This window comes from Gambusia affinis, linkage group LG17 (genome assembly GCF_019740435.1).
Source record: "Gambusia affinis linkage group LG17, SWU_Gaff_1.0, whole genome shotgun sequence".
NCBI classification, from domain to species: domain Eukaryota; kingdom Metazoa; phylum Chordata; class Actinopteri; order Cyprinodontiformes; family Poeciliidae; genus Gambusia; species Gambusia affinis.
Genome location: NC_057884.1, coordinates 5,953,793 through 5,977,129, shown reverse-complemented (window position 1 = coordinate 5,977,129; position 23,337 = coordinate 5,953,793). Strand labels below are relative to the sequence as shown.

The following is a 23,337-nucleotide window of genomic DNA, read 5'->3' as shown; positions in this document are numbered from 1 at the left end:
TTGCTTTCTGAATTTTAGAGATGGAATGTTCAGCCTTTTTAACTTGATAAAATATACCATGATTTGAAAACAAACTTTTGTGTTTCCTTTAATTATATTTGTCTGATGATAAAAAAAGAAAATGCTTGGTAATCTGAAACTCCTAATAGTGACAAAAAAGCAACAACAAAAAAAGAAATATATTTCAAGTGAAGTCTGAAAATAAAAAGCAACTTCGGATCCAAGCGTAGCAACATGCTGGCTTTATTTGTGTTGTTAGCCGACGTTGACAGTGAGACAGGAATGGTGCTTTTCAGCAGTAGTCTTCACTAATAAGCTCTCCTTTGCAAGTGACGGATGGGCCGAGTCCATCGGTGTTGCAGCGGCGCGTCCTGCTACGTTTCCCTCCGCTGCATGAGGACCAGGACGCCCAGCAGGACCAGTTGCCCTCCTGGAGAGGAGTGGGCTTTTTACCTAGCAAATATAGTTTGTATCAGTGAATACAGCAAGAAAAACAAAATGTAAAAAAAAAAAAAAAAGAATTGATCGGAAGGGTTGTTTGTTTTTAGCTTTCTTACCTTGGTGTGAAGCTTTATCTGCCTTGAAGTTCTGGCAGCCCAGGCCTTCGAACAGTTCAGAACACATACAAATACACTTTCCGTTAATCAGAGCAAGAGTAGCTCCATTATGACAGGGCTTGCACTTGCATGTGTTGTACTCGGCGATATATTCTTCTGTAGCCCTCTTGAAGTTAGTGATTCTGATGTTTGCGTCAGCAGAGTCCAGTGGAATTAACATGTAGATGGGCTCAGGCTGAAAACAACAACAACAACAACAAAAAAACAGGATATGTGTCGCAGCTGGTGGAATATTTGAGTCAGACAAAATCAGAATTCAGAAGGGTGGCCTGGATGTACGAATGTTTTTCTAAGTGCCAGTTTATGAGGACAGGAATAAGTGGGAAAACCAACTGTGACTCAGTGGTTTAGATAATGGTTTTATCTGTCTCTGCTGCCTAAACACCAGCAGGCACACAGAGAAGATGGCCGCCTCTGTGCAATTTGTTCTGAGCAGTCCCCAGACAATCTATGTTGATAAAGAAGTGTATCAACTATCTATTTAGAGCAACTGTCAATTATGTCATACAATGGATAATGCTGTGTATCAGTGATGTATCTATTTAGGGCAGGAAATAACTCTGTAACTAATGCACTATGTTTATCTAGTTAGATGTCTTCCTAAGATATTTAACTAAGGTCTGAATGTTAGGACATTGTCTTTTCCAACCAGGAATTGGTCATTCCTTGAACTTGGACCAATTCCCTTGATGTTTCTAATACAAATCAATAGGCCGACTTGGGTCTCCTTAATGAAAACTGACATGCAAAGCTTTTAATCTTTGACAAATAACAAAGAAACAAAAAGTTAGCGATGTTCAGCTTTTGGGTAAATTTTTAGAATGGACCTTAAATGTGTTCTAGACTTTTGCAGGTGAACTTTAAACCTTTGAATGCAGCTGTTCAACTGTTCAGTGTTTCAGCATATTTTGGACAATGGCGAGGAACTTCACGGCAAAATTCACAAAACGTGTTTGATCCATGAATCACTCAATAAATTGCCCGATTCATGCTCAAATTTTGACATCACAAGACCAAGACGATGCCTGACAACTGATCAACGGTGCCTGGTCATTCCTTTGGTTGGTGACAATGTAACGTGAAGATAACAAGCAATCCCTGTTTGTTTTATGACCTGGGAGTAAAAAGGACTCCTCCACAGCGTGACGTAGTTTCCAGGCTGGAAGAACAGTTTCCAAAAACAAAATAAATGCTGAATGAATTTTAATCAAAGTTTCCTCAGCGATGATCCGTGTACTGATGGAGCAGAATCATGTTGTTGACATGTTCGCGCTATAATATCCTAACATTGTCAAAAGTTGTTTTATAGGTATGAATATTGCGTCCTTCTGGGGTAATTTGGTAAAACTCAACAAATGTCCGTCTTTTGCTTACTGGGGTTTTATGGAGCATTTGTGTAATTGTCTTTTGAACAGTTCAATTGATGTTGATAACACAAGAATGGATAAACCACATCATCTTGTAAAATGTTGAAAAATAAAATTCTCATGAAAACTTGAACTAGCCACTCCACGATTCCTACCTCGCTGTGTATCAGTGCAGGGGCATCGGCAATGGACCTGGCCCAGCTTTGGTACGTGTTTATATCCATGACCCCCGTCCTTTTCAGTTGAGCTCTCATCGAAACGGCGGTCTGTAGAGTTCCTCCTTTAACTGAAGTCATCACCTTATCCACCAATGCCTTCCCATCAGCACTAACTGTGCAGAAACCCCCCCCCAGAGAGAATAAAGGAATTAAAAACAAAATTTGTAATCAAATAAAACGCAGTATAACGTCATATTATTTCATTGAAAGGACACGTTTTAGATTTTTGCGTTGCTACACACTTTTGACTTAAGGTGTTAGAAATCAGGATTGAGGAAAACATGAAAACAACCTGTCTCATTGCCCATTGTTTTGTCGCAGTTCCTCACTTTGGCATGTGCTTTTCCATCTAGATTTCCTGTGTCGACTGAAGAGCCAACGTCTGCAGAGATCCCCACTTTGACACACTCTTGAATGCTTCTGTATGTAATGTCTAACGGAATCAAGCAGGAAATGCAGCAATTATGTACCAATAACCTACATTTTTTTATTTTCTTTTTCAAAAGACACACCTAAAAATGTCTCACAAATCAAAACAACAAATTTTGCTTGGATACACACTTCTTTCCCTGATGGTGTTCTGGTTGAGAGCGTAGATCAGTTCATATTCTCCACCAGACTTTCCACTTCTTGTGTAGTGGGTTCCATAGTCTTCCAGGAAGGCAAAATAAATACCCTTGTCGTAATCCAGCGGCAGTGATCTGACGTGTATCAGGAACTCCTCAGCAACGTTAAACTCACGGGAGCGCATCCTGTAGGTGCTCAGCTGTACTTTACCTTTTACCCTCATGAAGATTGTTTTCTAGAGAAAGAAGAATCAACAATACAGGCACAAATGTGACGCGTCTTCAAAGTGAAAGTTGTTTGCTCAACTAATGACTTGGAACTCGTGTTTCGCAGTTCTAAAATTTACCTTAATTTTAGAGTACTCTATGACATCCCCAATAAGCTCATTCGTGGTGAAATCCAACCCGGGCTCAACAGAAAAGTTCGCCAAAGACATTTCACTGTTCTTGAATTTGAAGGAAAGTCCAACATCAACTTGCGAGCTCTTCTCTTTCAGAATTTCCTTCACGACGGAGTTTGTATCCTCATAGATCTCACTGGAAACAGTCTCCTCTACAAGAGTCTGAAATGACAAAGTACATTTGGCAGCAAATCCGACACCATTGGACTGTACAAGGGAGACGTAGCCAGGACGAACCTCGTAGTTGAGCACACCGACATTCCAGGGAAGTCTGTCGTACTTCCCCGTGTTTGGGTTCCTCACTCTGCTACATCGCCCGTTGAAGAAATCATTGTTGAAGGGATTCATTCGAGGATCTGCACCCAAGATGTTGACCCTGGTTCATGGAGGAAAAGGTTACAGTAGTTCATGCTTGCTCGTGCGCACAGAAGCTGCATTTGGACAGAATTCTCTTGCAAAAGAGAGTTTTAATCTCATTGGGGTTTTCCTGGTGACATAAAGGTGATTACTAATAATTATTTTTGTAGTGGTACAGTGTTCGTGGATTTTTCTATGGTAAGCAAATCCAAATTTCAGATTTTTTTTGATAACGCATATACCAAAAATAAAGTGCCACGTGGGAACTTGAAGGGAATGCTTCTTGACACACTATTGGCTGCCATTTGCAAAGCAGGAAATCCTGGAGAGGCTTTCAGTTTCCTTGTTGCTGGGCTGGAGATGAGAAAGAGAGAGGATGCTAGCTCCTGCAGTAGTGTCGAGACATTTCCCACAGCAAAAGGTGTACTTGGTGTCTGAACTGTCAAAACAGGAAGTTAGATGGATATTTGAAAAACTAAGGGGAATAATTTCTAGAATTGTGTCGCTCCTGGTGGCAGCATGTTGGAGTAGCTCTGTTACATTAGTTATAACTTAGTCTTTGCATAGACTTTTATTTTTAATTCTTCTGGTTGATGCATTGCATTTTTAAACAATTACTTCCTCTGGTGTTGGATGATTTGCTATCATTTGTAACCAGGGGAGCAAGAGAACAGCTGATTAGCATCTCAAAAGGTCAAATAATACTTTATATACAGCCCCAAATCTGAGAAAAGTTGAAAAGGAGGCATTGTGGATGCAGAGCAGGGTAAACAAACAAACAAAAAACACCTTCCATTGGGCATAATGCATAAGGATCATCTGCTTACCCATATCCTGCCGTCCTGCCTTGCTCATTGTTATCGAGGTCTGCTGACCCACAGGGTTTACGGACAGGATCGCAGTCCTCGTCCGATCCATCTTCACAGTCGCTGTCCCCATTGCATTCTAATCTCTTCTTGATGCAGGTTTTCAGATCTGCGCACAGATGCAGGTTAAGACCAGTGAGACCCAGAGAAACCAAACGCAGATGAACAATGTGGGTGACTCTTAGGAGTCTGCTGTACCTGTTGTGCACTGGAACTCAGACTCTGAGCAAGGAGAGGGAGTTGGCTGTGAGCATAACTCTGTGGGTTCGCAGAACTCCCTGTGACCAATTGGTCCTGCGCAGGGTTCCCCACCGAACTGGCCAAATACCTCTATGCCTCGAGAACGCAACTTATGATAGACATTAAAAAGACTTTGTCAACCCCCTGGAACGTGGTGTTAAGGTACATGGCAAAGTTACATTATTCAAAGCAAGAATCCGTAATGTTTTCACCCACATGAGTGGTTAGTTATGAAAGGTTTGTCTGACTTACTCTCCTTTTGGTGCAAGGATCACAAGAAGACCATTGCGACCACTGGCTCCACCTGCAGTCTACAGCATTTGGTTCAGGAAGCACTTCGGCCCTGATTATGTGCACACATTATATTATCTCAGGTATTCAGAAGAAATAACTCTACAATATCATTAAATCAAACAACGAGAAGACTGTACGTACAATCCCACATCGGAAAGCGTCAGAGTTAGACACAGGGCGCTGAGGCTCAGCTGGACAGCGATGACCGCTCTCATCGTGAACCTTTGAAAAGACAAACGTCTCACGTTCAGACTATTAAACTGCCCTCTTGTTAATCATTATATCACCCCTCAAAAAAACTCTTGCACTTTCACAATCCACAGTTTGGATTTTGTCCGCAGCCTTATTGATTTGGTGTTCGGAAACTGCCCGAGCAGAGTTTGCTTGGTTTAAAAAACATAAAAAAATCACATGAAAAATGTTATTGAATATTTTCTGTACTTTTCTTTAAATGTATTTTATGCTATTTTAGTTCTTTCTCGACAAGAGTCCACCTGCGGTACAACAGGTAATTCTAAAGTCAAGAATTTAGACCCAAACATAAACCTAAAAGTTAGAAAAAAAAAATGACTGAAGTCTATGTGTTTTTAATATTGTTATTCAGTGCAATCACAATATACAACCTTTTTTTTTTTTTTGCGGCGCTAGTTGCTTGTATTTTTGTGACAGTAGGCAGACAGGAAGGAGGGTGAGGAGAAGACATGTGGCAAAGGTCGTCGGGACCAGGAGTCGAACCCACAACGTCCGTGTCGAGGACTAATGGCTCCAAACGTGGGGTGTGCTAACCACCACAGCACACCCCAATACACAACCTTTTACTAAAGAATTCATTGGCTTTTTCATATTTTGAAACCATAGTGTATTTTTGGGAGGTTTATGGGATAATGCTTATCAGTAAAGTGAAAAACAAACACATGTTTTTATTTCTGTGGTTTTCACAAATAAAATCCTCCAAAGTGAGGCATGGACTTGTTCTCACTTTTGAGTCTTCCACCTTTGCACATCTAGACACAAAAATCTTTGCTCGATTTTCTTTGCAAAAATATCTCACGCTGAGGCAGAATGGATGGATGCAGTTGTGCCTTGTTGATGTTTGTGAGATGTTTACAGCTTATTTTAATCACCCGATCCTGTGTTACACCTATCCAGAGCTGACCTGTTGTCTGTGATGCTTTTTATTTATTCATTATTATTCATCATGTCCACAGTCAGAGCTGTAAATCACAAATACACATTTAAACAGCGTTAAACAAGTTTTTGAGAATTCATGGATTTTTCTAAGCTAAATGTGACATAAACAACCAGGCCCATGTGTAAATCTGCTTTATTTTTCCTCAAGTGGACAGGAAGCTACTGACAGATATTTCTAGTGCTGGATGAAGAAATATTTCGAAGGATGATATTTGTCCTTTCTTTCCCTACATAAGTAAAGTATATTAATAACTTATGTTGTTTTTGTCAGTTGGAGAAAAACCCGATCGTTTCTGTCTTTCCAAGATTGTGAAACCACACAAACATGTCCTGACCAAAGCGAGCAAATATTTGATGTTTCATTTTACTCTCCCTCATTTTCTCTCTCTCTGTTTCTCTTGTTAGATGTTGTAACACTTTGGCATATTGAGGCCATGGTGTATTTGGGTCACCATCCAAGAAAAAAAAATCCCCTATCGATACCAGAATTGTAGAAATCAGGGAGGGGGGGTGAAAAATCTGGAAACGTGAACAAAAAAAAAAGACAAAAAAACCCAAAAAACAAGATTCTTTTGCAGTGAAACTCTATGTCCACCGGAGGGCAACATTGAGCAGCAAACGCCAAAACTGGTCTATGAGAGATTTACTATTGCTTGGTTTTCATGTTAGATGACTGAAGGAAAGCATGATGTGTAGCAGAGTCATTGTACAATACACAATCTTTATTTTTTTTTTTCCTTTCTGGATTAAAAAACGTTCAGCGAATCCTTGCACAATGTGCAGGAAGTTTCAAGCTGTTGCACTCGGTGACCCGTCATGTGATCTGAGAAGCTTTTGCTGAGTCTGCGGTTACAAACTGCAGTGAAGTGCGTCTTGATTCTGAATAAAGAGAGAGAACAGTACATTTCTCTCTCCGCGGAGCCGTAAGGAGCACCAAATTCATAAGTGGGCAGAATTATGATGAAATTTGCTGAGTCATTGCATAAAAAGACTCGGAGGACAAACCTCTGCTTTCATCCATCTGAGGGAGGAAAAGGAAAAAAAAAAAAAACTGGTGATAAATTCCACGTTATTCAGCACGCTGACAAGCACTTTCCTGCTGACTTAAGTAAACAGTCACAGTATTCCCTGACGGGTCCACAGAGAGTCTGGGAGTTGCCCCTGCACTGATTGTTGCATGCATCTTGTGAGAAGAGCCGGGGTAGTTTGGGGGGTATGTGGTCATAGCCCTGTGAAGAAGCACAAATATGTGCTGAAGTCACCACTTTTCACAAGTTTCGGCAGTTTCCTCACAACTTTGTCAGGAAACCAGGGAGTAGGTAAAGTTCTTGGCCAACATTTCTCCTGACTAGAAAGACTTCCTGTTTTTCAGAAGAACCTTGGAAGCGTGGTATAGATTGTTTTGGGCACAGCTGTGTAGCTTTTTTGTTTTGTAAAATGTGTGCTATATCCAATAGAATATGAAGGTGGGAATTGTGCTCTGTTACTTGCATTTTTTTAAAATATATATATATTTTAGTCCAGGGTGGTGGTGGTGGTGGTGGGAGGTTGTAGTTACAGAACAGAGAGGGAAACAAAGGATAAAATCTAAGTCAACCTCAATTATGGCCCAGAGATAAGTGGCTATCTTAAGTCCTGGCTGCGGTGGCGGAGAGTTCCTGAATTGACGCCCTTTAAATGCTTGGTGCCTGAACCGTGTTGGTTCCTGTTGGTGCCTGAAGCAGCTCGTCTTTGTCAGCATTTAATCATAAAAATAAACCCTCCGGTGGCTTCGTTCTCATTTGTGTCACCCGTGCCCTGTTTGTGGAGTGGACTTTCCAACACTTTTAATTTCCCGTTCATCTCAAAACTGCGGATTTAGGAATGACGTTCAACAAATCTCCTGTTGTCCAATAAAACGTTTCAGGCATGTGCTGCTGAATTAAATCATTAAATCATTGATAGAGAAAGAAAGGATATGTCTAAAGGTTCATTTGGGGGCTCCATTGTTACCCCCCTCCCCCGTCTCCGCTGACTTCCAGACTGGATGTCATATTAACATTTCAAAGTGGCCCAGTCAAAGTCCAGACTGGAATTATTTTACAGAGTTCTAAAGATTCGGGTCATAGAAAGGAGATTTTCCGACCCCAAAAGCTTGGAGCTCATTGGCAAAGATAAATAATTACATTAATGTCAAGTAACCAATTAAATGAAGGGTTTGCTGATTTTTCCAATATTTCTTCTAGAATGGAATAACACAATGGTCCTAAATCTTAAATACATCTAAATTCTCAACTTGAAGAATTTAGATGTAAAGTATTTGATGGAAAGTACTTGAAAGTACTTTCCATCAAAAAAAACGAAGACTAATAGTAGGAATTAGTGCTATTGATTTTTATTTTGGCATTTTGGGACCACCTCAACATGGAAAATACTTTGCAAGGGCTGAGAAACTTTGTCAATTCTAAATCCACAGCAGCGTATCAACACTATTATACCCACACATGCAAACACTAAACTCACTCCAAATTTGCCCCTAAAAGCTAACATATAAAAGCTTATTCTGACTGAAAGATCTTTTTCAGGTATGAGCTTTATGTCTATTGTTAAGCTTCTTTTATTAAATTGCAGGTTATGAAAATGTTTCGTCCCGTGGCTGATCGCTCCTCAGACTCCAGGCTCATCGGTAATCTGTTCTTCTGTCAGCAGAACGCAGGATAAAAAGCAGGAAACACATCCTTCCTGCGTCCTCTTCGCTCTCTCTTGTCTGCCGTCCAACTTATAGCACATTTATACTGTACGTGTCATTACCAGAAAGGCCAGTGAAGGTCTGTTTGCCTCACGTGATGACCTTTAACCCTAAATCTGGGCTTCAGCGTAAATGGAGGAAAATAACCGATTTGTAGAAGTATGGTAAAAAAAATGGATTATCAATCGGAGCGGCAGAAATTATTTTTCTCAAGCAAACTAAGTTTGTCTTTAGGTGATTTTTCTTTAACTTTACAATTTGATTTTTACAGTGGATCTTGTGTTGAGGATCTTTTAATCTTCACTCTACTGAGAATTTAACCTTATTCATATGAAACAAATGTTAGGCTTTCAAGCAAAAACCAAAACATAATTTATATATATTTTTTTTATTATACACAAGCACTGCTATTTTTATGTTTTTATTTATTCATCATGATGATGTGCTCCATTCATTATTTGCCCACTTGTTAGATGCCAAAAGGGCAACAACCTGTTTGCAAAACCAATAGTAGTTCCACACACACGCACACACACGCACACGCACACACACACCCACACACACACTCTACACTTTAAGCAGTTAGAAAATAAGATGTACTTTGGTAAATATTGACTTTTTTTTTAATTAATAGTTATCTAAAACATATTTCTAAAACATTTTTGTGTGATGGCTCACCGTCGCACTGAACCGCAAGTTTACAGAAGTGAAAGCGAGCCAGAACAGAGAAATGAGCCACAATGACATCATCTGTGATGTCAGTGTTGACACCGACATGCGTCCAGTTCACATTCAGGCTCCAAAGGGTTTTCTTTTAATGTTGACTAGCTTCCAAGTTCTCAGTCGATGTACGATGCAAACCCCCAGTTTTAAGCTAATAACCCGTCTCTCCTTCTCTAATTATCCAAAACAAACGTTCACTGATGCTTCTGCAAACAGCAAACAGAGCCACTTCCTGCGAACCGCAGAGTTTCTTCCTGGGAACGACGTAATGGCTGCGGTCTGCTTACAGCAGCAAAGACAAAAACCATCATTACTGAATCACCGGATGGCATCAAAGGCGCTCACACAAAAGGAAGATGGTGGGCCGCTTACAGTTGTTGGTTTTCTGGAGCTGGAGTCAGATCAGTATGCAGCAGAGGAAATGTCAAGCCTCCACTTAAAAAAAATACTGCTGCGTTGGCAGGAGTGGGGCTTTAGTTTCCCTGCTTCTAGTCCCTCATTGTTCCTTTTCATGACATGATTTCATTGTGGCTCAGTTAAAGCATGAATCGTATTTAAACATGCAGCTCTGAGATGTTTACGTTTCAAAAGACTAGCTTGTTTTTATACCACTATTCCCAATACAGTGCTGTAGCTTAAAATTATATGCTCTGAATCACAACAACTAATGTCCCTGTTTGGTTTCTCTCATAAAGACCCGGTGCAAAGTTGCAAAATTGTTACATAACAAATATAGGAAAATCTGGGCAGCGATTCCAAACGGCTCACATTATCCCCCCTTTATTCCGCTTTCTCACAAATAAGCCGTGTAAACACACTTGAAACTTTTAAACTCCTCTGTGTGGAAGTTTTTCCTTAGAAAAAAAAACACAGGATGCTGCTGCCACTACCATGTTTTGCAGTATTCAGGGTGGTGTGTTTTGCTAGGTTTTCCAAAAACACTCCCAAAGCGTTCAGTTTCTTCTTTCTTCCTCCACATTTTTGCTACGTTTCGTACATGACTTGTAACAATTTCTTGTTTAGAACTTCAACAACGTCTTTAATTTTGCCCCTCTTCAATAAAAGGCCCAATTTGTGGAGTGCATTGCGAATAGTTTCACTGTCAAAAAAAAATCTCCCACCTTAGTAAGAGGCTTGTTATCTTTCTTGTGTTTTGTGAATGTTATTTCCTTCAACATTTGAGTCACGGTAGTCGTCTTCTTACTTTACTTTTCTTCTCCGCTTCACTTTTTGGAGAGGGATTCTTTCGTGTGCATAAAGACTGCGGTTTTAGAATCGCTCCACCTTTCACTTGCTGGGCTTTCTCTTCTTGAAGCCGCATTTGTGTGTGGTGTGATGAACCCTTTGCTCTGAAATCCTCTGTTTGTGGGTAGAGCAGGATAATGACACGTCTACTTCCTGATCTCTGCTTGGCTTACAGTTGTGACCCAGCGCGTCTTCATCTGGAAATCTTGGCCGTTTTTAAGGCTGTTCAGCTCATAACCGTGTTCAGGACTGAAACTTTTTTAACTTTTCAAACCTGTTTGGGTTTCTCTTAACTGTATAAAGATGGGTAGTTATTTTTACTTGCTGTCAGAGCTCCTGTAACAGGTTCACAACACATTTCAAATCAAAATACCAACAACTAACCACACCTGCCTACAAAGTCACATTCCAGGTGGTCAGCAATGATTCAGACTTGGTCAAGCTTTAAAGCTTTTTAAAAAAATGTAAAAAAAAAAGCTCTAGTAAAACATTTTTATAGGCCCTTTAAATCGAGAGGTATTGTGAAAATGCTTCCTTGTGGTTTAATGTATTCCTTAGCCTGTCTGTATGTTGACCTTTTACATTGTTAACACTTCATTTTTCTTTCTTACTCCAGATTTTAGACTCAGCAGACATCTTTCTAGAAGCTAAGCTGCTTATTGCCCTGTTGAAGCAATTAACCACTTCAATTGTTTCATCCATTGACAACACCTGGTGTCTCCTGTCAAACAGCCAGGTGCAACAGCTCAGTGAGGAGCACGGACATTGGGTCTGCACCTTTTGTCAACCGGTGAAGCAACCGGTGTTCTGGGTTGGTCGGTATGCTTTACCAACCATAAACAGTGCATCTGTTGGGGTGCACCTATAGGAAGCACACTTTAACCTTCTGGCTGAAATAAACAAATAAAATGATGGTTTTTGCATGGCAAGGCTGTTTTAAAAAATAATAAGGTCAGTAAATTGACAGACACCCCAAAAAAAAGAAAAAGAAAAAGAAAAAAAAAACAGCAGGTAATCTCTAGCGCTTTTATTTATCAATAGCTGATGAAATAATACGCTCGGATTGTTGCGTTCCATTTAAGAGCAAATGATCCGCAAACAGTGTTCTGTCCACACGCCATTTTATTTGCATATGTACACCTGTGCATGTATTTGTTTTAGAAGTAGGGTGTCATGAATACCTCCATATAATTCACCTCCTGACTCTTTGCAGGCCACATAAGTAGTTATGTTTATGTGAACCAAAACTACAGAACAGAGGGGAGGAAATTTATGTAAGAAAACAAAACATAGCAGGGATTGCCATCAAGATATAGAGCGAGCTTGCTGGGAAACCCCTATAATTATGACATACAAGACTTGTTCAAGGGTATCATTATTATTTTCTTTCTTTATTCATTTGTGTGTGTGTGAGTGTGTGTGTGCCACAGGTTGTTTTTGACCCCCTATTGCAGGCCCCACATTCAAAACTTTTTTTTTAAACAAACTTAAATACTGCAAAACTTCAAAATATACCCCCAAAATTAAATGATTAGTTTGAGTAAGACTATAACATATCTCATAAAGTGTATATTTTAGCCTTAATCAATTTGTGAATTAAGCTTAAACAGCTGCCTAAAATTTAAACTGCAGAAAAAAAGACGCTTTTTTTTTTTTTTTCTGTCCTTCTATCCCAAAAGTGACCGCCCCTTTGCCCCTTTAAAGCTGCAGTGAGTCAGTCAGTGAAGAGTTAAAAGTTGGAGCTGGCAGCAGTCTTGCCCTGCGTGTCCACGGTATTTAGCAGGAAAAAGTCAGACTCCTGCTCGCCGTCCTAAGCTGGGTTTGTGTTTTGTTTTTGTTTCTTCTTCCTCCTCATTTTGCCGCAGAGGTGCGACGGCGACAACAAAGTAGCTCGTCGTGTCACCGAGCGCGTTTGAACAGGTACGTCACGACGTTTTTCCATCAATCAGCAACACTGCAGGTTGTTGGTGCGGGAGTACAACAGAGCTACAAAAGTGTCTCTGAGTTGGTCGCCTTCACTGTAGCTGCTGTGACGAGTGTAAGATATTTTTTCGAACCTTCATAAACCTTGTTTGTTCACTTAAAATGTATCCTGACGTCACTTTGGAAGGTTAAACCTTATGCATTGTTTTCCTCTGACTCATAACACTTTCTACAGCCTCTGGTCTGAGCGCGCACCCTTTTACCTCAACTACTTCATTTAATTCCGAGAGAAATCCAAAGGTGTATTTTTAGCTACGCATCACCTCGGAGAATTTATTTAATTCTAAAAGCATTTCTGGAAACGACTGCTCTGTGGTATTTCACCATCTCATTCATTCGCAGACTGACTCATTCCCTGATTTCCTCCAGATGTGCAGAAGTTTACGTTTCCTGATGGCCCTACATTGTGACACTTCTGCACTCAGCACTGCCATAATTCTGCTGACACGGAGATTTACGCTTGTTCTCTGTGGTCAAGTTTAACTTGTTGTGACACCAGTACGTTTAAAAAAAGAAAAAAAAAAAAGCCCTTCCAGACTTTAAATTTTCCTCCTGACAGGCACCCCTTGAGATTTTTGTTAAAATGTAACTCTGTTATATCCAGGAAGTGCTGACATTACAGCAGTTTTATTAGGCTCTACCTCAAGTCAGAGGGACTTCTGCCATAGCTGTGCTTGATGGCCGAGGACAATCATGTGTCAGGATTATCCCAGTGATGCATTAACAAGTATTCCAGTTTGCCTTCAGCAGTTTCCAAGCACAACAAAAATAGCACATGTGTCAGAGTGGCCTGCAGTAATTTACATGGCAAATGATGGGCGGCCAACCATCCTGCTGTGCTACGTGGTGTGTGTTCAACACCATCACTGTTAGATAATGTCGAGGTTTATTGTTTTACAGTCGCGCAGTAGCTTTTGTAGAGAACTTCACAACTAAAACCCAGATACTTAATTTTCTCTTTAACCCAAATGAGCAGCAAGTCAGATGGAGGCTCAGCTTCATGGAGCCTTCCACCCCTCCGCTTTGTAGGATCAGGTGTTGCTTATTGCCTGATTATTGGCACCAAGCTGCAGCACATTTGCTGACTGGCAGGTATGCCGTCTTTTATCTCTGTCGGTATCAGTCTCATTTCCTCTGCTCCTAAACTTATCTGGTTTTGATAGTCTGGCATTCCTCCTCCAAGGCTTAAGCGTAACAGGACTGTGGACAAACCATCATTCTAAAGGCACCAATTTCCTCTTGTTCCTGCTCAGCTGGGCATCACGAGATCCCTTGCTCTGCTAGCCTAAGATTAACCTTAGGTAATTGCTCAACCTTTGGCCGTTTCCAACCTTTGGTCTGCTCGACGGCAGTCACGGGCTCTTCACATCCGTGCTTTAACCAGTGTTCCCTCTGGAGCTGGTCCTTGAGGTATGTCTGTTAACTGGGTTTGTGCCAGATATTTTCCAGTGGCTGTGAGGGCTACGGTGGCTTTGTGAGCTTTCTGTTGTAGCTGATTGCTTGTAATTGTAAGTCTTCTGCAGTGATGATTTGACTCATTAGATGCATCTGCCGTAACAAATGTAAATCATTTGTGTGGGTACCACAGACTGACTAATTAACTTCTGCTGCGTTGCTTGTTTTCTGGGTCAACGGTTTGACTGAACATGTTCGGTACATCTGGGATTTTTCTCCAGCAATGTTGATGATTCTGGCAAACTGTTGATCCCTCTGTGCAGTCGAGTGTTTGTGTGTATAATGAATTGTCAGGATGGAGTTTGTTTATAAGCTGTTAAAGCACAGAATCTTAGCAGCATTGCATTTTTAAATATTCCACTTTAAGTGAACTATTGCAATGCAATATTGCATTTTAGTTGTTCCCCCCCCCCCTTTTTAAGGGATGGTCTTGTGGTCTTGAGTGTTTAAAATTTTTATTTACTATTTTATTGGTCATAATGGCTTGTTTCTGATGGGTGCTTTATATGGTTGTAAAGATTTTATTGCATGTAGTTTAGTGGATCTCCATCAATTTCTTGACAACAGCCTTACTGTCTGTGTGTTTTTTATTTTTTTTAAAGCAGACTTACCAGGAGTCCTAAATTTCAAACTTGTATTTTCCACCAATGCTTATCGCCGTCCACTTCACTTTTTCTACTCCAGACAAACAAAAAGAGAAGGATGAGTGGGTGTTAGGTCATATGCCTGGTTGACGCATCTCTGCTTTGCAACACTGAGCTGCAGCCTGCTTCGCCTAGGATTGTCACTTGTCCCGTGAAGTTGGACCCCTTCACGCGATGTCTGCAGAGGTGGAAAACGGTGTACCAGCAACCGCTGACCCAAGTTCCCCAGCCACAGCCTCAACCAGCAGCCCACCCCCTTCTCCTCTGACGACCACACCCAAGGGCCTGTTGAGAAAAGAGAAGAGGAAAGGTCAGTTGAATAACTTTATTACTGCCATACTCGGGGCTCTTAATGAGCCAATTTTAAAAGGAGGGGAGTTTTTAGCGTACCAGAATAAAGGCTTGGGTAACTCTACAGACCTCTCTCAAATGGTGTTAAAGAAAGGACCTTCACTGGGAATAAAGACTTTGTAACTTCTAGGAATGCTAACAGATTTTAAACCATGAGTTAATATGATTTGTGTGCTATTCATTTGATTTGGGTGTGGTGGAACAAAGAGGAATCTGAGATTTAATTTTTTTTTTAACACAAACTGTCTTTCTTTGCCTCTGGTTGCTAGCTACACAGCACAACTACTTTCTGTAGTTATTACAAGTGTTTGAAATCTGACTTTTCAAACTGGAAAAGTTGGTACAGAGTATTGAGCTGCAGCCAGAATAAGCTAGTAAGCTAACATGCTACAACCCTGACAGTTTTTGATGGTGAGCTAAGAATTTTTGAAGACTGCTCATTTGTCCTGAGAAATTTTTTATATTTTTTTTAAATCGCTATGTAGCAATTTATCCTGCATGTATAAGATGTAATTTTCTATGTTGTGGGTTGGTCACTTGCAAAGAACCACAAGTCTTGCTAGTGGAACATAACGAAATGCGCTAATCTGAATTTTGTAGCTGGGCTTAAATTCCTAATGTGACAAGGAGGCTTGTGTTGTAAAAAGACTTTTACACAAACATTTCAATTGACTTGTGACCCATTGTATGTCTTTTGCAGTCTTGGTCCATCCAATGTCTGGGTAATGAATGGAGCCTAAAACAGGATGTGTCCTGTTTGCATTTACAAGCAACAATTACAGTCGACTTCCTGTTTTCCTGTACTATGCGGAACTGAACGCCTAAGTTTTCTACTAGTAGGAAGTGGCTCAGTTACTCTGGGCTCATCAACACTCGGTCCGGTGAACAAAACTGAAATTAGAATACAGAATAATTAAAATAGGATGTCATACAATTTCTTTGGCGCTAGTGCACAATTTGAGATGTAGCGTTTTTGGTCTGTCTGAAGCTGCTTGACCAAATGTTAACTATGTAACGGTTTAAGCGCATGATAAACATTTTATTTTTTTAGTTGTGGAGAAGACAGATGAGTACCTCCTGAGCAGGTTTCAAGGGGATGGCGTGAGGTACAAAGCCAAGCTCATCGGTATCGACGACGTCTCCGAGGCCCGTGGAGACAAAATGTGCCAGGACTCCATGATGAAGCTTAAGGTACAGCGTGACAGTCGGAATGTCAGCTGGAGTCAAATCATTTTTAAACTTTATATTGTTCCTGTGTGCTTGTGGTGGACTATATGAACAAATTTCCTGCAATGGAACAAATTTATTTATTTATTTTTTATTTTTTTTTCCACCTGCAGGGGATGGCGGTCGCTGCTCGGTCCCAAGGCAAGCACAAACAGAAAATCTGGGTCAACATTTCCATGTCTGGTATAAGGATCATTGATGAAAAGTCAGGAGTGAGTCCAGTTTAATGTTGCAAGTGGAGGATTACTATTTGCATCTCAGATGACTCGCTGTAAAATCCCCCCCTTTTTTTTTTTTTTTTTTATCAGGTAATTGAACATGAGCATGCGGTGAACAGAATCTCCTTCATTGCCAGAGATGTAACGGACAACCGAGCGTTTGGATACGTCTGTGGGGCTGAAGGACAGCATCAGTTCTTTGCCATAAAAACAGCACAACAGGTAACGACGTGAGCAGTAAATCTCAGATTCACACAGGCAGCACTGAGACTTTTGTTTTCTGTGGAATCACACACAGGCAGAACCTTTGGTCATCGATCTGAAAGACCTTTTCCAAGTAATCTTCAACACGAAGAAGAAGGAAGCGGAGTCCTCAGAGAAGGTAACATTTTAGCGTTTTGCTGTAACTTCCTCCGCCACCCTCTTAAAGTTGGGCACAGTCTGTATTTCTTTGTGTGAGAACAAAACATTTTGTCTTGATCTGGCCTAGCTGCCAAGATGCAATCTGTGCCTCTTGATGATCTGTCAGGGAATTACATTCTCACTCTTCTAGTTCACTGACCAGATTTATTGAAGGTATAATCATTGACATTTTAACTCTCTTCACAGGCTCAAAATGGCTCTGCAGTTGCAGAGGTAAGCTCACTAAAACTCCTTGTTTTCAGGAAAGTTGGACTTTCTCTTAATATTCTCTCCTCTCTCATTAGAATTGTGACAATAATGAATCAAAGCCTGCACAGGTAGGAGTTCCTACGTGTCTGGGATTTATTTATTTTTCTTATGTGTTGGTTTTAATATTTGTTTTTAATATCCAGCCAGTGGAACAGCTCGACCTTTTTGGAGATATTAAAACTCCCCCAGACATCAGGCCTCCAGAAGTAAGTTTGCAGCTGCTGTGTTATCTCCATCTGGGCAAACTCTATTTTTGGAGTTTTATTATGGCATCTTAATATTAATACTTTGTATCACTGTCTTTCTGTCATGCTAAAAATCCAATGATTTTTAGCATAACTTTACTGGATATCAATGTTTTTAATATATATTTATTTAAACATCATACTAATTATTTATATTTTTTTTCTGGAGGTAATCAGCCCGTTTAGAATTTGGGTAATTCACACTTTACTAATTTTATAGTTTCTTAAGCTTAAAGCTGCTACAAACATTTTTAATATGCTGCTTCAAGAAACTACCAGTGTTTATTTATTCAACAATGATTGACACAAAAAATTTAAATGGTGGGTGCATGATTTTAGAGTTATTGCCAACATTAAATGGAAGATATTTTCCAAAGATCAGTGAAACCTTCTAAAAGTATTCCTACATCAACTTCCAAATATTGAGGGAAGAAAATCTTCCTGCATTTTATTGCAGTTTTCAGTGACGAATATAGAAAAGTGCATAAATGTGACGTAGAAGGAAAAACTTTCAAAAACCTCCTACATATAAAGAGTGAATTTGTCTTCAGCTCTCATTATGCCTTTTGGTTAATGGTCCACTAATGTGTGTCACTATATACATACAGCTGTTTTTCTGACTGCTTTCTGTTCTAATCTGGGATCTTTGACAGGATTTGAAAATTATAATTTAATTGTTTAAAGAATTACGATTACGGCCTTAAACTCTGCAAAGTTGGTAATTGCTGAATACAAATGCACATCACACTGCTGTGATATTTTCCTTCTACTTTACAGCAACACCAGAATAACGCATAATCTCAAAATTCAATTGAAAGCCTTTGTGGGCACATATAATTCTACAGAACTTTTTGTTTTAATTTATCTTTTTGTCCCCTCCCTATACCCCTAAAGTATGTTTCTGGCCTAATTGCCAAATGTATTTGCACACTGATATGTTTGGTTAAAACATTTGACTTGTAGCTGCTTTAAATAACCTGACTCTCTCTCACCATGTGATTGTTGATGTGCACTCTCTGAAATTGATTCATTGGTCTCTCTTTCTCTCACTGTCCATGTTAACCAGGAATCTAATGACATTCTGTTGCTGGACTTTTCTGCTGGAGTTGACAGCAATCAAAATTGCTTAAAGGATTCCTCTTTTCTGGACTCCCTTGTCCCTGACTGTGACGCACCCACAGATTCTAAAAATACATCAACTTTTGGATACTTTCCTGCTCCAGATAGTGATCCATTTGGAGATGACCCCCTTTCTAGTCAACCCAATAGTTTTGTATCTCATGATGCACATCAGTCACCTACAAATAATCTTAATGTTTCTTCTGACAACACCTTTATGACAAATCCTAATAGTTTAAATGGAGAGACTGGGCAAAATCTGGAGAAGACTGAACTAACCGGTAAATCAATGATACTTGCACTCAATAATGGACAGTGGCCACTAGGGGGTAGTATAACACAGGGCACTGGGATAACGATGATGGACGGGAATGAACGTCAACAAGGAATCTCTGCCAAAAACCCATTTTTTGACTCTTCTTTGAAAACGTCCCCCGTCTCTTACAACATAAGTATCCCAGAAGCACCGGTGACCCATAGCAACGACTCTGTTGTCATAAGCCCACCTCCACAGAACTTAAAGTCTGGACGAGGTCGAAGGAATGCAAAGGTGAAATCACACAGCCGGTAGAGTTACAGTGGGGTTGCATGAGACTGGGGTTTACGTCTAACATCACCTCTTCACGGTTCTGTTGGGTACAAGGACAGTTTGACTGTCTGCGTGTAGATGCCATGCAGGGCCTGAGTGACTTCTGAATCTTTCAAGAAATGTTCCTTCTCTCTATGCTTGCACTGGTGGTTTGATCCGGCTTTGAAACACTGCACTTTGACTCTACTGCTGAACGACCACTTTTTTTTTTCTTTTTTTCCCCCCCTTTTTCTCACCTTGGCTCTTAACCTATTTTTCTAACATTCATGCTTCAAGTGACTAAAGAGCACTGGTAAGTGTTGAAGCATGTTTACACGTCAGTAATCAGGGTTTTACTTTGAGCATGCTAGATTACATTTGAGCAGTCTTGGGTAAATGTTTTGCATTTCTATGTTGTGGAAAAAATCCCTCAGTGGTATCTTATTTTGTGTAACTAGGGTGGGTCAAGTGATCTGTTTGGGGCAGACCTATTTGCTTCTTCTGAGACGTCTCCAGCTGACCTCTTCAACAATACACCTACAAATGTTGTTCCTTCATCCATGGCTGCTCTGGGTAATTGGCTTTGTTTTCTTTCTCTCCAAGTTTGGGTAAATTTACTCTAAACTTACTGCTTTTTTTTACATCCAGGCAATCTTCAGTTGGGTCCACCAGTGACGAATGTACCTGCTATGGGCATGTGGGGTTCCTCCCCTGCTCCAGCCACAATGTATCACATGCCAGGAATTGCTGCTCCTGGCCCTAGACCCAACTTTGTGCAACCAGCTCCCTTTGCTGTTGCCATGCAACCCCCTGCCTGGGGTCCACAGGTGGCACCCCAGTTCAGTGTCCCACCCCTCTCTCCACCTCACCTCCAGTGGGCTCAGCCGGCTTCCTCCAATCCCTTCCAAACGATGGGAGACCAGGGTCCGTCACGCCCCCCTCCGAGGACGCCTGCTAAGGAGACCCCGGCCCGAGTGGAAAACAGTGCCTTCACTGCTTTGGATCCGCTTGGAGACAAGGAGAAGAAGACTGGGAAGGACATGTTCAAGAACTTCCAGCTCGCCAAACCTCCCGCCATCCCAGCCAGGAAAGGGGAACTTGCATCAAGCGCTGATGCACCTGCCACCAAAGAGTCTGGGCCATTCGATGAATACTTTTCCAATAAAGTGGGTGTGGCCCAGGAGGCTGCAGACCATGATGACTTCGACATCAGTCGGATGTCTTCGCTTGCTAATAATGGTAAGATGACTCGGGTTTTAAAATGTAGGATTAATTTGGATTTATTTTTTGAAGTGAGATTGATCAGTAATAGTTCCCTTATCTGTTGATCATACAATATGGGATTTTCATAGCAAGAAATGACAGGCTGTATGTACCCTTTCCATTGGGTTTTTCACATTGTGCTGAATTTCAACCAGGCCAGTCAGGGAACAGAAGTTGTAAACTTTGATTTATTTTTTTTTTTCTTTCCACCCTTTCTTTTATTTATTTATTTTTCCTCTCTAGAGAGAGCGATTGGGTAAAGTTCAGAGAACATGCTAGCAAGCAATTGTTTCTCAAAAGTAGAGGATCAAGACCTCTTGGTTAAAATGTAGAACAAGGAGCTGACCTTTTTAACCTGATATCTGGTTATGTTGTATGTATTGACCTGATCCAGTCAATGCATCTTGAGTTTTAATTGTCTGGAAGATGGAGACCTGGAAAGTAATGAGCATACAGTCATTTGTGCTGCTGCATAAATATTGAATTGATCAAAGCTCCTGAAACTGGGGCATTTGGGTCGCTAGATAACCTTTCAGTACTTTTCTCTGAAATCTTAACGCGTAATGGAGTCATTACTGGTATTGCCTTCATGCGAACCATTTTACAGTACTTTTTAAGAAACCCAAGTTTGTCTCTAGATGCTGCAAAGCAAGTACCTGTGCAAACTCCAAGTTTGACTCCTGACCTCCTTGATGCTGCCTTCTCTTCTGCTTCAGTTCCCAACAATTCAGCACAAATGCTGGGGCAAGGCTTCGGTCAGGACATGTTTGATAAAGCCTTTGGCGCCCCAGATCCCAATCCTTTTGGAGCGCCAATGGTAAGGAAACTTGATCAGTAAGATGTTACCTTGTCTGATACTCTTGGTGACGAAATGCATTTCTTTGGCAGAATACAGCTGCTCAGGCCTCTGGTTCCTCAGATCCATTTGGTAATCCTTTTGCTTGACCACAGGTTGGTCCATGAGTAAGTACCTCTCTGCTTCTTCCTTACTTCATAAGGGAACAAACCTAACTCCTTTCTCTTCTTTTATGCCTTACAGTGAAAGGAATTACAGGGCAAACAAAGCTCTCCACCTCAAACTTATCTTCAGGACAAGCTGCCCTGCGCAAGACAATCCAAATGAACTTATTCTTGTCCCTGAACCACCTTTATTTTTTTTACTTTTTTTTTTTTATTTTTTTTTCTTCAACACACCAGCCTTTGTTCCTGTTGACTGATCCACTTGGTAAATGTTTTGGTATGATCTCCTGATGAAACGGTTGTGATGTTTAAATGTTCACTGCTAATGCTATCTTTGTAAAAGAAATAAATCCGTAATTATGCAGTAAATTGTTTGTACTGTTGCTTCTTTCGCAATGATGCAAAGAATCAAGAATTACAATTGGCTTCATTTCTACAAAAGGTGAAGTGAGTTGACTGGCTTGCTCTCTGAGAACATGGATATTTGTGTGTATATATATTTTTCTCCTACATTATAAGGCTTTAAGCAGTCCTTCAGTCTAAAATTTCTAATGATTTCAGCAAGAATAACAATTTCTAAAGGCAAAATTATTGACTCTGAATCTTGAAGCCATTAAAACCACCCATCTTGAGATGGAAGATTTTGTACTTTATTTCCTTTGAGTAGTGAAACAGATCTACAGGACTGTATTTTGTCAACCAATCTGGGCGCCCTGTGCTGGCCTGATCTGTCCAGTGTGTACCCTGCCTCTCATTCGTTTACTCCCCCACTAGGGATAAGGCGGTAAGATAATGGATGGAACCAATCTGAGCCTGGTCTCTGTCGTCCTCATGTACTGCACTACAGATTCTCCTCTACAACAGAGCCTGCTGTGGTTGTGCAGGATAGTAAGCATGGCTAATGAAAAACTTGTTCCTGTTTCTTAGCCATTTACACAGTTGCAGGAAACTGATCTTGAGCTTGTGTGAGCAGTGCATTCACAACCATGATAGACAGTGATGAGACCTTCTGATTCTGGTTATTTTGACAAGCTTTTTAATTTTTTCCCCATGTTCTGTCTTGTGGTGTTGGGACACTTGACAGTTTTAACAAATGTGTAAAATATATATATATTTTTTATAAAGGTTCCCTACTTCAGTTTTACCTACATGGAATGTTCTGTGCCTTAGTAATTTTTTTTTCTACCCCCTGACTTATTTTTCAGTAAGCTTTTCTTTAATTTGCTTAGGGTTATTTTGGCTTTTAGTATTTCTGCCATAAAGGTAGCCAGAAATACTGATTAACAAGTGAATGGAACATCTTATTAAATATTGAAACTTTATAGAAATCAGTTTGAGTCAAATTTTACAGATCATGATTGATTTGTAAAAGTAAAACATCTAGGCAAGCGATCACTTTACATCACCACTGTGTGACAAACAAAACTCCTTCCTCTAGTCTCTACCCTGTGACCTGGTTGAAGCTATTTGTCTAATGCTACCAATAAGTTTGAAGAAAGTCTGCAGTGAGGTGTGATGTCTCTGGTATATATGCACCGACATACTTCATAATGCAAATCAAATCAAATTTTATTTGTATAGCACATTTCAGCAGCAAGGCATTTCAAAGTGCTTTACACCAAATCAAACACAAAAACATAATGCAACATAGAATCAATCAAAACAGAACATCAAGTCAGATTCCGTCAATAAATTTGCAATTGATTACGTTTCAAATACAGCTCTAAACAAGTGGGTTTTTAGTTGAGATTTAAAAGAAGTCAGTGTTTCAGCTGTTTTACAGTTTTCTGGAAGTTTGTTCCAGATTTGTGGTGCATAG

General features: G+C 40.4%; 2 protein-coding genes across 22 annotated transcripts; one reads left to right on the top strand and one right to left on the bottom strand.

The window, feature by feature from the left end:
- Positions 1-219: 219 nt before the first annotated feature.
- c9 (complement component 9) lies at positions 220-5,221 on the bottom strand. Its single transcript, XM_044144802.1, has 11 exons — positions 5,068-5,221; positions 4,885-4,975; positions 4,591-4,741; positions 4,354-4,501; positions 3,407-3,545; positions 3,116-3,331; positions 2,764-3,004; positions 2,495-2,635; positions 2,140-2,315; positions 558-792; positions 220-453 (listed from the first exon to the last, which is right to left on the bottom strand). The coding sequence occupies exons 1-11, from the start codon at positions 5,139-5,141 to the stop codon at positions 293-295; spliced, it is 1,773 nt and encodes a 590-aa protein (XP_044000737.1). The 5' UTR covers positions 5,142-5,221; the 3' UTR covers positions 220-292.
- A 7,266-nt stretch (positions 5,222-12,487) lies between these two features.
- On the top strand, positions 12,488-21,887 carry dab2 (DAB adaptor protein 2). 21 transcript variants are annotated; one of them, XM_044144779.1, is made up of 15 exons: positions 12,488-12,733; positions 15,031-15,205; positions 16,298-16,437; positions 16,587-16,685; positions 16,782-16,913; positions 16,990-17,073; positions 17,301-17,327; positions 17,399-17,431; positions 17,507-17,569; positions 18,675-19,277; positions 19,754-19,868; positions 19,944-20,534; positions 21,197-21,375; positions 21,447-21,521; positions 21,598-21,887. In XM_044144779.1, the coding sequence occupies exons 2-14, from the start codon at positions 15,070-15,072 to the stop codon at positions 21,501-21,503; spliced, it is 2,259 nt and encodes a 752-aa protein (XP_044000714.1). In that variant the 5' UTR covers positions 12,488-12,733; positions 15,031-15,069; the 3' UTR covers positions 21,504-21,521; positions 21,598-21,887. The 21 variants fall into 21 exon arrangements, with proteins under 21 accessions (XP_044000714.1, XP_044000728.1, XP_044000724.1 ...); XM_044144793.1 differs by having other exon boundaries at positions 12,503-12,733; positions 21,275-21,375; positions 21,447-21,509; XM_044144789.1 differs by having other exon boundaries at positions 12,503-12,733; positions 21,275-21,375.
- The last annotated feature ends 1,450 nt before the right edge of the window (positions 21,888-23,337 follow it).

Coding starts and splice junctions, on each gene's coding strand:
- c9 (XM_044144802.1), bottom strand. CDS start 5,141: ATGAGAGCGGTCATCGCTGTCCAGCTGAGCCTCAGCGCCCTGTGTCTA. Junction 4,742..4,884: donor ATCCTTGCACCAAAAGGAGA/GTAAGTCAGACA, acceptor GTCTATCATAAG/TTGCGTTCTCGAGGCATAGA. Junction 2,636..2,763: donor GAACACCATCAGGGAAAGAA/GTGTGTATCCAA, acceptor TGATTCCGTTAG/ACATTACATACAGAAGCATT.
- dab2 (XM_044144779.1), top strand. CDS start 15,070: ATGTCTGCAGAGGTGGAAAACGGTGTACCAGCAACCGCTGACCCAAGT. Junction 17,074..17,300: donor AAGCGGAGTCCTCAGAGAAG/GTAACATTTTAG, acceptor CTCTCTTCACAG/GCTCAAAATGGCTCTGCAGT. Junction 17,570..18,674: donor CAGACATCAGGCCTCCAGAA/GTAAGTTTGCAG, acceptor CATGTTAACCAG/GAATCTAATGACATTCTGTT.